Source organism: Vitis riparia, chromosome 8 (assembly GCF_004353265.1).
Source record: "Vitis riparia cultivar Riparia Gloire de Montpellier isolate 1030 chromosome 8, EGFV_Vit.rip_1.0, whole genome shotgun sequence".
Classification (NCBI taxonomy): domain Eukaryota; kingdom Viridiplantae; phylum Streptophyta; class Magnoliopsida; order Vitales; family Vitaceae; genus Vitis; species Vitis riparia.
The window spans coordinates 9,337,443-9,352,224 of record NC_048438.1 but is presented as its reverse complement, the minus strand read 5'-3'; the positions used below and the strand labels follow the sequence as shown (position 1 = coordinate 9,352,224).

At 34.3% G+C, this 14,782-nt stretch overlaps 1 protein-coding gene across 1 annotated transcript; it reads left to right on the top strand.

The window, feature by feature from the left end:
• Positions 1 to 9,816: 9,816 nt before the first annotated feature.
• LOC117920016 (lectin-domain containing receptor kinase VI.3-like) lies at positions 9,817 to 12,284 on the top strand. Its single transcript, XM_034837357.1, has one exon. The coding sequence runs from the start codon at positions 10,036 to 10,038 to the stop codon at positions 12,205 to 12,207; it is 2,172 nt and encodes a 723-aa protein (XP_034693248.1). The 5' UTR covers positions 9,817 to 10,035; the 3' UTR covers positions 12,208 to 12,284.
• The last annotated feature ends 2,498 nt before the right edge of the window (positions 12,285 to 14,782 follow it).

The following is a 14,782-nucleotide window of genomic DNA, read 5'->3' as shown; positions in this document are numbered from 1 at the left end:
GTACTAGCTCCTTCATAATCCAATTTTGAAATTGATTCAACATCTCACTACAAGGAATCAACTAAACTCTAGTATTCTATATAAATAATAACGAGATACTAAGTGCTTGGGTCTATGACCTACTATCCACCGCATGCAAACTCCCTATGAACTAATGCCCGTAATCTAACAACGTAGTGTTATTACCTATCAAGATTACCTCGTAAATCCTTGAGTTACAAATCCCACTTATTATGTAATCAATTAACATACTTTAGATCCAAGGAACATATGTCAAATTCCACTAAATGAATTACTATGGTCACAAATTTCATGAGATATCATGATGTCTATATTGAGAATATCTATTGCTACTAACCTCCATCAATAGTGACCCAATCCATAGGGATATATGACCACTTTAGAGTCTTACCCAAGGTCAAAGTCTCTTGTTGGTTTTGGCATAAGCTCAATATCCTCTCAAGGTTGAGAATCCATACAGTATAGTAGCTTAGTGTATTAGACAATTGATAGTCTTGCGTCATGATTCACTGTAGGTTCTATCCAATATGCATCACATACACTAGTGTACTCATCATAGGAAACTCATCCCGACGGCCAAGACAAGTCATCCCTCCAATTAGGAGGTGGTGCACTATAATCTCTACTGGATTACCTAAATCCATGAACCAACTATGGACAAACTTATCTACTTACAAGGAACTCATGACTTGTATCTTCTATGTAACTCTCAATGCATCCAACTCAAGTGCAATGTAAAAGACATGAATTGAATACTCAAATCAATGTCAATACACTAAAAGGATAGCAAGGCGATCGTTAAGTCTAACTTTGTTACATCATGTCTTACTTTTAGAGGCTCAATCCCAACACAAACCAACCAAGATGAACATCGTTCATTGTAGCCATAATGTCTAGATGTCAATTTGATATAACATAAAGTCTTGTCCTTTAAGTTTCTCCAATTCTAATATATTCCAAAAACCATCCCCAACTATCAATATTTTGACCATCTATTAGGGCAAAAGCCAATGGGAATAATTGATTATTTCCATTGCAACCCATAACAATCATTAAAGCGCATTTATACTTCCCTTACAAATGTGTACCATCAATACTTAGTACAGGGTGACAATACTTGAAGCCTTCAATAGATGGATGAAATGCCCAAAAAAACTCGTTCAAATATCTTTGTATTCTGCATATTACCACGAAATGTCTTCGAAATTACAACATATCAGATTTGTCTTCTCTAAGACAATGAAAAAACGTGGTAGTTCTACATATGACTTATAAAATTCACCAAATAAGTTAATAAGTGTTTTAAGCTTTACTTTGGGTGTCTTCATGTATGATATTTCATATCCAAATTTCTCCAAAATATTTGCTTGAGTAGCAGTCACTAACAATGTGAATTATGCTTTAATCATTTCCCGGATATGAGCAGTAATCAAGTTGGAGTCTAATTGTTAATGGTCTTGATTTAAGTAAAGATTGACACATTTGTATGGACCATTGTACTTGTTGATTGCAAATAAATATGTACCTTTCACAACCATAGCACAAAGTTTCCATGGGCATTGAGACTCCTCAGTCGTCTTGCATCCTAAAATTAACAACTTTTTGGTCGATGAAACAAGAATGTACTCTTAGTGTGCACTAATAAAGTACAACTTTGCAATATGTTGTAAATCTGCTTTTGAATAAAAACTTGGCCAACTATGTTTCCAATATTAGTGTTTTCCCATGGAGTCTGGTCACTAGAAACAACGTTACCAATGTTTTCTACATTTTCAAATTGCAATGATGATGCTGAGTGATATTGAACAAGAGAAAACTTCATTTGGTCCTCGGGATTTGGGTTATTCGACACATCACAACCTTCCCCATCTAGAGACACATATCCCCCTTGTTCACTTTCCATTGCCTCATGAACAACTAAGAAATATGAAACAACATTAACATTATTTTCTTTCTCACCCATAAATTCAAATACGCCATGCACATCATCTTGAACTTCTTCAGCTCCCTCACTTTGATCATCACCTTCTTGGGCTTCACGTTCTTCCTCGTTTTTATATGCTTTACACCCATAAGTCAATGCAATTGGGATGCTACTAGGCCCATAGCCATAATCTAATTCCGCAACATTACCTAACAAATGATTCACTCATGGCTTGATTAGCACTTGTTCAATATACAATTCAATTTCGTCAATTTCAAATGTGTTAACCAATTTCAACATTTGAGATAAACTATTACTGTCCCATATTGGACAACCTATTTTCCCTTTTCAAATGATACCTATAGTTGAGAACTAATTGAAAACGTTCTTTATCAATGGTAGTCCTTGAGTATATCATTGATAATAATTGTTCAAATGTAAAACTAACAAACACATCCAAAGGCACAATTACAATTTTATCCCCAACATACTTGACATCTGTTTTTGTCCTTAACATTTTTCCATTATAAAAACATATTATAGAAACAATATATTCGAACATGATTTACCTACAAAAAATACAATATCAAATGGTTACATAATCAATGAAAATAATATCAATGTTTTATTTATTTTTTAAATAATACGATATCAATATATTTAGGTATTGACTAATAAAACATACGAGTCCAATTGATAATTTGACATGCAATAGTCCATTTTTCACTATATATTTAACTTTTGTTTCCTTACATGTGATAATGCATAAAAAAAATTAAGTGAATATAGATAATTGCATTGTTCAAAATGTTAAATATTATTATTAATCTAATTAAAATAGAAGTGAGAAGTTAATAAAATTTTATTAAAAAGTTCAAATAATATTTTTGAAAAGAAAAATCTTAAAATATGGTAAGAAATATGAAAAAAAAAACATTTTTAATAAATTTTAGAAATATTTTGCTCCATAACTTTTTAGAAAATTTCAATAATTTCATTAAAAAAATTTCTTTGATTTTTTAAAATAATTAAAAAATATTTAATATATTCCTCATGACTGTTGCTAATAACATGAATGTTTTTAGTATATTTTTCTTACCTAAGAAAACAAACACTCACAGAGAAAGATGCTTAAAGGACTCAAATATTTTGACTCTTAGTAAATATAAATCATATATTCATGCAGATTCTATTAGAGTATTATATCTTTAATTTGCATATGTTTGTGTGGATTAATTGATATTGGTTTTGTCTTGATCTACAGTATTGGTTGGTTAAAAAAGAAAAAAAGAAAAAAACCACAAGGTAAAGCTCATTAATAATAGAGAAAAAAACTAATAAGCCCTGGAGGGCTGGCTCAGGTGGTGAAGGGTTGGAGTGGGTTTATAGGAGGTTCCATGTTAAAAAATAAAAAATAAATAAAATAAAAATCTCCCACCACAAACAAAATGGATGAAAAAACTAATAAGGAGGTATTTCTAAGTTTAATTGGTTATTATGTCTTTAAGATGAGAATGAAATGTCAACATTTCTATTTGGCTTTGCACCAATTTTTGCATCCAATCACTTGTCAATCGTTTTGGTCACATGGTTGATTATTTGAATATGATTGTGCTTATATGATAGACCACAAATTACACTTATTCAAAAAAATATAATTAAACATAAATGGTCCTTTTATATGACATTTGAGAAAAAAAGAAAAAAAAAAGTGTTTCCATATTTTTTCCAAAATATATACAAATAAATTATGTTAAAAAAAAAACATGAGTATATATTTGAGAATTCTATTTAAATGTCTTTAAAAATTATTAAACCCTATATTTAAGATGCTCTACCAAAAAAACCCAAAAGGAATAGTATCTTTTTACAATATAACCATTTAAGAGTTTTTATATCTTATATGTAAGTTCAAACTATTTTTGTTTCTAAAAAATAAAAAATAAGAAGTGTTAGAAAAAAATGTCTTAAGTATTAAATTTTAAATCAAATTAATTTAAATTATGAGATTAAGGAGAAAATTATTCAAAACCACGATAAAAAATTATCATAAAAAGATGATAGATAATTAAAAAACATATCAATATATAATACACAGATTTTTTAAACCCTATAATCCTAAACTAGGATAGCTACACAAATAGTCCTATTCCAATATGTCCTATTTATTCGAAATAATTTTCATTCTCATCGTAATAAAAAATTTAAATGGAGTGTGAGGTAGTTATATAAATTTCTCATATTCCCCTCATCTCGTTTAATTTTTTTTTTAATTTCTAAAATAAATTAATTTCTAATTATATTAAAAATAAACAAATTTTATAAATAATTAAAATATTATAATTTATTTGTTAAAATTTTTTTTTCTATTTTATATGTATTAAATATAGAAAAATAAAAAATTATTTAAATTATTTTTTGAAATTAAGTTTATATATAATAAGGATACAATAAGATACAAGAAAGTAATATCTTAATCCGTCTATAGGTTGTCATGGGTGTTGCGAACTCTTAATGCATTAGTGCCACTCCATTCTCCATCAAAATGTCTAAATAATGAGTTGGTAAATATCTTGAATTTGAGAATTTCTTTAAAATTTTGTAATGACAAAAATGTGACGTGAATCTGTGATTAAGGTGGATTTTTTATAAATGTACAACTATTGGGGAAAGTAATTTTTAAAATGTTGTAGATTGGAAAATAATTCCAATTCTACGACACTTTTTAACACGTAGGATGAGAGTGGAAAAAAATAGTATTTTATATTTGAACAGAAGTGGAAACCCATTTCCCCCCAACCCGTTTTCTTCTCAGCCTCAAAACTCATTTTGTCCTCTGCCCGAAAATCCCATTTTCCCGCACGCTAATCATGGAGTGGAGATCCTTGGCTCAACACCAATAGGAAGGAAGTGAAGTATTGATCTGAGACACCATTGCCCCCGGGTGTTTTTTGTAAGTTTTGTGGTTGTGTTTGGTCACCGAGAAAGTATGGGAAAGTTGAAAAAAAATAAAGTTTTCGTTTTTTTTTACAATGAAACTGAGTAGACTAAAAATTATGGAGAAAATTTTCATTTTTTTTGTGGTTCGACTTGTTGTGATTCTGTTTGGTTGCCAAGAAAGTGTGGGAAAGTTGAAATTTTTGTTTTCATTTTTCTATCGGCCAACTTCGACACAATATTCATCACCAATTATGGGTTGAAGGAAATTTCGGTAATTTTCGAGAAATTTCCCGATATTTCTTACCAATCCAGCCTGCGCACATGATACAAAATCTATCCATTCTTTTTTATAAAAATAATAAGATGCTATTTGGTAATCTGATCATGTTTTGCAGGGAAGGTTGTGTCTTTCAGCCTGGCTCAAAAATCATGGATTTAGGGTTCGTGAAATTTAAATCCAATGGCACAAAAGCAAAGAGACCCCTAGAATAGATCTAAAAAGCACAAAGAGAGAGAGAAAAAAATCAATTTTCTTTTTATTTTCCTTGGGGTTTTTGCATGGATTTTCTCTAAAATCAAACGAGGATGAATTTTCCCGGAAATCGAATGGGAAATGGGTTTTCTTGGGAATCAAATGGGGGTTGCAAAAAAAATAAAAAATAATAACATGATTAGATTAGTACCTAAGAGGATTGAGAGTGGTAGAGGAAAATAGGGCCTTTTTCATGAGGGTAAATGGGATTCTTCACTAGGTGAAGCTTGTTGCCAATGTAGTGAAGGAAATGCTACCAGCGGTGGCAAATTCAATTTCATGGGGCAAAATGGGATTCTTCACTAGGTTGCAACTTGGAACCAAATCTAATGAGATTTTGGAGATTATGGATGGTGTAATTTGGGTTGGGTTTAGGAAAACAATGAAACTAACCCAATCGAATATGGGTTAGATTTGGCTTGGGACATAATGAAATATTGGATCATTTTAATTAAAAAATTATTATTATTATATTTAATTAGCGATATTTAAATTTAATTAATTTTAAATATTTAATTAATATTCAAATCATTTATCATATATAAAAATGGATATACTATATTTTTTTTTTTTGTTAAAATTAAATAGTTTATCTTGTATTAAACTAATACATTAAATTGAATTTGATAAATTAAAATAAATATAATTTGATTCAGTCATACACAAGTTGTTGCTCGAGTACGACCATCGATTGACATTAGTCCACCACCTCATCAACAGCCGATATCATCCATTACTTGATCAGGAGGTGTACGGACTAGAGGGGGAAGGGCTCATATGAGAGAGACTAGGTATACATTTGTTCTTAAAGATGCACCATCGACTGACATTAGCCCGCCACCTGTTGAGGAGACTCCTATTACACCTATGGAGGTGCCATCCACTCCACCTGTAGTACCACTTGTTGCATCATCACCATAATCGATAGAGGTTACATTGGTTGATGAGAAGTTAGCTCATATAGCAAATGATGATCAGAAAGAACAAAAGAATGATCATGGTGGAGGACATGGTCAAGGACGTGGTCGTCGAGCTCATGGAGGGGTACATGTTAGCCCTATAGATCCAATAGTGGAGCATGCATATCATGGACATTCACAACGGAAGATGAAGACTTCTTCGTGCGGTACACATTGAGGATGTTATTACATATGACTTGTATTTTGGATACTGTTAGTATTTTGCATATCATTATTTTGGACAAATACTCAAGATGTATATTTATACTTGTTATATTTTGGATTAACTAACTTTTTATTAATGCAAGTTTTGTAGTATTCTATCTATTGTGGACTTATTTTACACAAAATAGTATTGTTACTATTTTGGAAAGGTGTTGACTTAATTGATATTTGGTTTACTTGTTTTCATTGGTTTTGGATTGAATGTCAAAATATTGATTATAATGTATACAAGTGATAAACTTTAAACATTTGGTTGTATAGAAGGTAATACTAATTAAGAGATAATATTTTTTTTCCTTTTATGGAAGGTGTCTCTTGAAAGAGACACCTTCAACATAAATTCGAAATTTTCCATTGTGTATAGAAATTGTGGAAAGTGTCTCTTGAAGAGACACTTTCAGTATAAACCTTTTTTTTTTTTTTAATTATGGAAGGTGACACCTTTAGTATAATTTCATTTTTTGGGAATTATGGAAGGTGTCTCTTCAAAATTCAAAAATTTTCACTGTGTATGAAAATTGTCTATTCAAGAGACACTTTTAATATAAACCTTTTTTAAAAAAAAATTATGAAAGGTGTCCGAGTATAATTCCATTTTTTTGGGAATTGTGGAAGGTGTCTCTTAAAGAGATACCTTCAGCATAAATTCAAAAATTTCCACCGTGTATGGAAATTGTGAAAAGTGTCTATTTAAGAAATACTTTCAGTACAAACCCATTTTTTTAAAATTGTGGAAGGTGTCTTCCCAAAAAATGGAATTATGAAAAGACACCTTCCACAATTCCCAAAAAATGGAATTATACTAAGGTGTCTCTTGAATAGACACCTTCCATAATTTTTAAAAAATTGAGTTTATACTAAAAGTGTCTTTAAGAGACACTTTCCACAATTCCTATACACTGTGGAAAATTTCGATTTTATGTTGAAGGTATTTCTTCAAGAGACATCTTTAGCTTTAAAATCATTTCCATAATTTTTAATACATATTGAATTTTATGGAATTGTGAAAAGTGTATTTTCAAGAGATACCTTTACTATAAGTCCAATTTTCTAGAATTGTAGAATATGTCTCTTGAAAAGACACCTTTAGTATATATTAGAATTTGTAGAAAGTGTATTTTCAAACGACACATTTTGTATAAATTAATTTTTTTTGGAATTATAGAAAGTGTTTCTTTAAGAGACATCTTTAACTTTAAAATTAAATTCATGAAACATTCAAATTTGTCAAATTGTGAAAGGTGTTTTTTCAAGAGACATCTTTAATGCATATTGGATTTTATGGAATTGTGGAAAGTGTCTTTTCAAGAAATACCTTTAATATAAATCCAATTTTCTGAAATCGTAGAAGATGTCTCTTTAAAAGATACCTTTAACTTAAATTCAATTTTTTTAAATATGTATCATAATTTTGAAAATGATTAAAAATATCTATTCAAAATTATGAAATATGTATCATGATTTTGAAAATTATGAAAATTATTTCTTTTAAAAAGTAATTGATATGAATTTAGATTTATATATATAAAATGTTTGTTTAGTTCGATTTTTATTGATTAAATAATAAGAAAATAAAAAAAAATGATTGATTTTGATCGATTTTTTAAATATTTTTAAAAATTTTAATTACACCTCTATCATATTGTATTTGTAAAATAGTTTGTTATGCCATGATTCTTTTTATTTCATACTTCTTCTTTTTTTTTTTTTTAAATATTTTAATTTCATATGTTTATGCATTATCTTTATCCAATTATTTTAATTTGATCATTTAGATAAAACGTCGAATTAAATATTTGACATAATTGCATATCCTATCAAAGATTTTCCCTTCTTAGAATTAGGTGTGAAATCTTTTTTCTTTTTTTTTTTTTTTCTTTTTATGGAAAGGAACTACAAAATAGAGTTTCTAGACATTCAATTGAAAGATGAGTTACAATAATCTTCAAAATCAAACTTTGTAACATCTTTAAGAAAATCCATCCTCTACATTATAGACTTTATTTTATAAATATATTTTTTAGTTAAACAATCTGTTGTTCTATTTATTTCTCAATAGATATTGAGTCAACATCCAAATATCCTCTGTTAATAATGCAATAAAACTAAAAATGTTACTATTTTTATTATAATAATATATAACTATTTTCGAGTTATCTTCCATCTCCAAGTTTTAAAACCCATTGTTCTTAGCAGCTAACATGTTATTTAAGTCATACATTTCACAATAATTATTGTAATTTTATCTATATGCCTACTTGCAACTATTTTTATAATTTCATTAAAATATTTAATAACCCATCCCCATTCACTTTTATTTTGTACCTTGGAATCATTAAAATTTAATTTGAATCTTTTATTAATAAGAGGAATCCGATGAATCCATTTAGTGGTCAAGCTTAATTATTAAGCTTTATTCTCTATTTATCAAAATTTCTATATAATAAGTTAAGTCATCAATTGCTCAATGAATTTCCAAAAAGACATATAAAATAAAAGAAAGAGGTAAAATAGAATAAGGACATTTTTTTGCACAAAATAGTAATTTTAATAACAAAATAAAAATTATTTTATGAAACAAAATTTTAAAATTACTCTAGTTTATATCAATAGAATTCCATATAAATTTCGTCTTTTGAAATAATGAAATTTATATTTTAAAAAAAAAGGCCGTGTCTTTTTAAGTATAAAACTAAACTCATTCTCTTCTTTTTTTTTTCAACATAGAATTTAGCATAACAAAAAAATACCATTCTTTATTTATTTTTCGAACAATTTTTTTTTTTCAATAATATTTTTTGAAAATAATATTTATAAAAAATAAAAATAAAAAATAAAAAATCTATAACGGGAGGCCCGCATAGCGTCAACCCAAGTCAATGTTGGTTAAACCATGCTCATCTTCAACCTCTTGTTCATTACCCAAGCAGCCATGGCAATCCCTTCCCCAATTCTTTTCTTCTTCTTCTTCTTCTTATTCCTTGTCAACTTAGCCTTGTCTGACAACATCCAATTCATCTTTCAAGGGTTTAAAAGAAACTTTTTCAAAAACTTTTATATGTACAAGAACTTCAATAGGCGAATACAAGACAGAGGCCAAGTAGCCTTGTAGAGGCGGCATTGGATTTGGAAGTCATCGTGATCATGCGGTTGATGTGGTCTCGAGGGCATGATCAGAGGGTGACTTCAATAGGCGAATACAAGACAGAGGCCAAGTAGCCTTGTAGAGGCGGCATTGGATTTGGAAGTCATCGTGATCATGCGGTTGATGTGGTCTCGAGGGCATGATCAGAGGGTGAGCAAGTCTAGAGGCTTGAAAGGTTCAAACCTGTATGGCTGTATCAGCACGGCTCTTCTCCCAGTACCGTGGCATGGGGTGAAAATGGAATATGACATGACTGTCTCATTGTCACTGTCGTCTCTCCCAACTCCTAATGCCGTTTAGAGTTTCTTCACAATCAATGCTTCTTGACTTCGACAATTCGACTTCTCCGGTCTTCTCTCTGAAATCTATATCATTATCTTCCTCAACTGGTTCTTCTCTTATTCACACTTCCATGGCCTCCTCCTTTTCTTTAGCTCCTTGCCTTCTCTTCCTCCTTTTCTTCTTTTTCATCGTTAATGGCGCTGCACAATCTCAGTCTTCATCTCTTGATTTTGTGTACAATGGTTTCAATCACACAGAAAACAACTTCACTCGGAAGGGTGCCACTATTATAAAACCCAGTGGCGCACTTAAGCTCACCAACAGGTCACGTGATGTAATCGGGCATGCATTCTATCCTGACCCAATCAATCTGTCGAACTCTTCCAACAATATTTCTTCATTCAGCACCTCCTTTGTTTTCTCAATCATTCCCTCCGGCTCTGACAGAGGCGGCTACGGCCTCGCATTTTTGTTATCACCATCTACAGACCTACAAGGGGCTGACAGTGGGCATTTTCTGGGAATTCTCAACTCCACAAATGATGGTGATGAATCAAACCACATCTTTGCGGTTGAATTCGATACAGTTAACGGACACAATGAAGGCAAAAGCAGTGAAGGTAACCATGTTGGAATCAACATCAATAGCATGGATTCAGTTGCAACAGAACCTGCTTCATATTATGTCAATGATACAGACAAGAAGGAAGAGGTAAATTTGGACAGTGGACATATCCAAGCTTGGATCGACTACGCGGATGGTGTTGTGAATGTCACAATCGCTCCATTATCGATTCCGGACAAACCAATGAAACCACTCATGTCTAAAGGAATCGAGCTATCTAGGGTTGTCACGAACAGTATGTATGTTGGTTTTTCTGCATCCACGGGAGAAGAGAGGAGCTCTCATTACATATTGGGATGGAGTTTTTGCATCAATGGAACAGCTCGTCCGCTCAATCTTTCTATACTCCCAGTGCCACCAATTGAAACAGACTCATCCTCTCTGCATACTGGAATTAAGGTTTTAATTACGGGTTTAGCTGTGATCCTTTTAGTGTTTGGAGCATGGTTGATTCGTTTGTTGTATAGAAGGAAGATGAAGCCTGAAGATCTCGAAGATTGGGAGTTGGATTATCCTCACAGGTTCAGGTATAAGGATCTTTACACATCCACAAAAGGTTTCAAGGTCAGTGAGGTGATTGGAGTGGGTGGCTTCGCCACAGTGTACAAGGGTGTGTTACCTACAAATGGGAACGAAGTTGCAGTCAAGAAGATAGTCCAGAATTTAACTCATGGAATGAGGGAATTCGCTGCGGAAATCGAAAGCTTGGGAAGATTAAGGCACAAGAACCTGGTCAATCTTCAGGGATGGTGCAAGCACAAGAATGACCTCCTTCTTGTCTACGATTACATCCCGAATGGAAGTCTTGACTCTCTCCTCTTTCACCCCCCTGACGACTTTGTTTTGAGCTGGGATCAGAGATTCAACATCCTCAAAGGCATCGCTGCTGGGCTGCTATATCTGCATGAAGAATGGGAGAAAGTGGTAATCCACCGCGATGTCAAGGCCAGTAATGTCCTCATAGACCCTGACATGAACGGTAGGCTTGGAGATTTCGGCCTTGCAAGGCTATATGATCACGGCAAAAACTCCCATACCACGAGCGTGGTTGGCACGATAGGGTATATTGCACCTGAGTTGACTCGCACTGGGAAGGCCTCCACATCCTCTGACGTGTTCGCATACGGGGTTCTACTCCTTGAAGTGGCCTGTGGGAAAAGGCCTATTCGCCCAGCCGATTCACAGTCTTCAGATCACTTCATATTGATGGACTGGGTGTTTGAATGCTATCAAGCGGGTCAAATTCTGGACGCAGTGGATCCAAGGATGAAGTCAGTGTATGTTGTTGAAGAGGTGGAGCTGGTTTTGCGATTAGGCCTCTTCTGTAGTCACCCAAGACCAGAAGCTAGGCCTACCATGAGACAAGTGACGCGATATCTCAGTAGAGATGATCCGCTTCCTATCGTTGACGATTGGGCTGCCCCTGATTCTTCGCGGTTCAGCGATATAAGCCCAAGATTCTTACAAATTGTTTCAACAGATACAATCACAAGTTCTTGTCATTCATCTTCAGTCGGCTACATCTCTTCCGGCTCCATACGAGCTGGCAAATAGTGAGTTGTAGGTAGCTCTTAACGTGTACAATTTTTTTTATCCTTCATTAAGGTTTATATTCAATTTACATTTATCAATCAGTCACCTTCCAGTATGCCATATGCGCATACTTGTGTAGGCTGCTTATTTACGATGTTTTTGAGTCTTAATTAGTTCAGTTTCTCATCACAAATCCCGATATTGTTTAGGAGGGGAACAATTGTTTTTAGGTTCATGGCAGCATGATTTCTTACTCTGGGGAAGTGGGATCGATCCATGTATATGTGTGGACCCCGCATTTCGGCTCAATGCGTTTCCCACTCGATGGCGAGCTCGATTTTGTATTTGAAAAATGTTGATTTTATTGATTAAAAAAAATGACTTGGAGTCACCACTTATTTTTGTTTTATTTTTAAAGGGTAAACAAAATAAGAAAGAAAAACTCTAAGTGTGACTCCTTATTTTGGAAAAGGTGATCTACGAAAAACCGGATCGGATTCGGGGGTCAGGTTACTTATCGGGAAGGTACGGTAAAGACCGTAGCACCCCTCTAAGTCCCTAAAGTCGGGTCTCTACTAATGAGATGAAGCTGACATGACAATCAATGAGAAAATCAATGAATATCGACATGGTTACACACCGAGAATCAAAGCATGCATGAGAGGTGGACAAAGTGAGAGAAAATGCGTACCTTAGCAGCAAACAACAAAGCGCTATCATGAAAATGAGATTAGTACAAAACAATGATCACAAGATATAGCATACATGTCACTAAACTAAATACAAAATCATCAATAACATGCATGACATTTCACTCAAAATTCTCTGATGAAATAAGGCCCGCTCAAACTGGGTTTGAACTTCCCTTTCGGATCTCTGATAAATCCTCTGATGACTCTCAAGACTAAGTCGCCTATATGTAATGGTCTCGGCTTGACCCGTTTTTTGAAAGCGCGGGTCATCTTCCTCTGATATGCACGAACGTGGTCTGCTGCTCTAGTGCTACTCTCAATGATCCCATCTCGATCTCAACTGGTAGCACTACCTCCATGCCATATACCAATGAGTATGGTGTGGCTCCTGTAGAGGTGCGAAAAGAAGTCCGATATGCCCACAATGCGAATGGGAGCTTCTCTGACCAATCCCGAGAAGTCTCAACCATCCTCCGTAAAATCCTCTTAATGTTCTTATTCGCGGCCTCTACTATCCCATTCGTCTGCGGCTTGTACGCAGACGATCTATGATGCCGAATGTCGTATATCTGTACTAAGGTGTCAACCTCTGCTCTGAAATGTATTCCTCTATCTGAAATCAACTCATGAGGGACTCCATAGCGACAAATAATATGCGATCTGATGAAACCAACAACTCCGAATGATGTCAATCTTGCATATGAGGCGGCCTCCACCCACTTGGTGAAGTAATCAATGACGACCAAGATGAACTCATGACTACTGGAAGATTTCGGCGAAATCTTCCCGATGATGTCAATACCCCATACGGAAAATGGCCATGGCGAAGTAAGTGCATGCAACTCGGAGGGCAAAACGTGGATGAGATCTCCGTGTATCTGACACTCGGGACATCTCTAGACGAACTGGCAACAATCTGTCTCGATAGTCAACATGAAATAGTTGGTCCTCATGATCTTACGAGCCAACATATGTCCTCCCATATGTGGTCCGCAGACTTCGGCATGAACCTCTAGCATCACTCTATCGGTAGAGGCCTGGTCTAAACATAATAGCAGCATCCCATCAGGTGATCGTCTATATAGCGTCTCGCCACAAATCACAAATCGGGTGGCCAACTGTCTCAATGCTCTCCTATCCTTAGCCGTGGCGGCCTCAGGATATACGCCGAGTCTCAAAAAGTGATATATGTCATGGTACCAAGGCAAACCATCGTTTATCTCCATATCATCAATCAAACAACAGTACGCGGGAGCAGATCTCGACTCGATCAACAATGGGCGAACAGTGGCATCAGTAGGTATGGCAATCATGGAAGCTAGAGTAGCTAAGGCATCAGCAAACTGGTTATGCGCTCTAGGCAGATGGGTATATCTCAAATCATCAAATCTCCCAACCAGTAGCTCCAAGTACGCGTGGTAAGGCCTAAGCTTCACATCTCTAGTCTTCCACTCGCCCTGAATCTGTCTCAATACCAGATTGCAGTCACCAAACACCTCCATCTACCTAATCCCGAGCTTGAGGGCCGTCTCCAATCCTAAGATACAAGCCTCATACTCAACAATGTTGTTCGTGGTCGGATGTCGATCCGAGAATGCCAAACGAACAAATCGGGGAATGTGATCACCATGAGGGGATATCAATAAGACTCCTATCCCATATCCAGAATGGTTGGCTGCACCATCAAAGTACATGCGCCAACCTGACAGACTAGTCACAACAGCGACATCCTCGTCTAGGAAGTCATCATCAATGGCTCTGCCATCAGAAACTGGTAAAGAAGCTAGATGATCCGCGACAATGCTCCCTCTAATGGACTTCTGAGTGACATAATGGATGTCAAACTCAGTCAGAAGTACCAACCATCTCATGAGGCGACCGACCAGGGCAGGTCTGTCAAACAA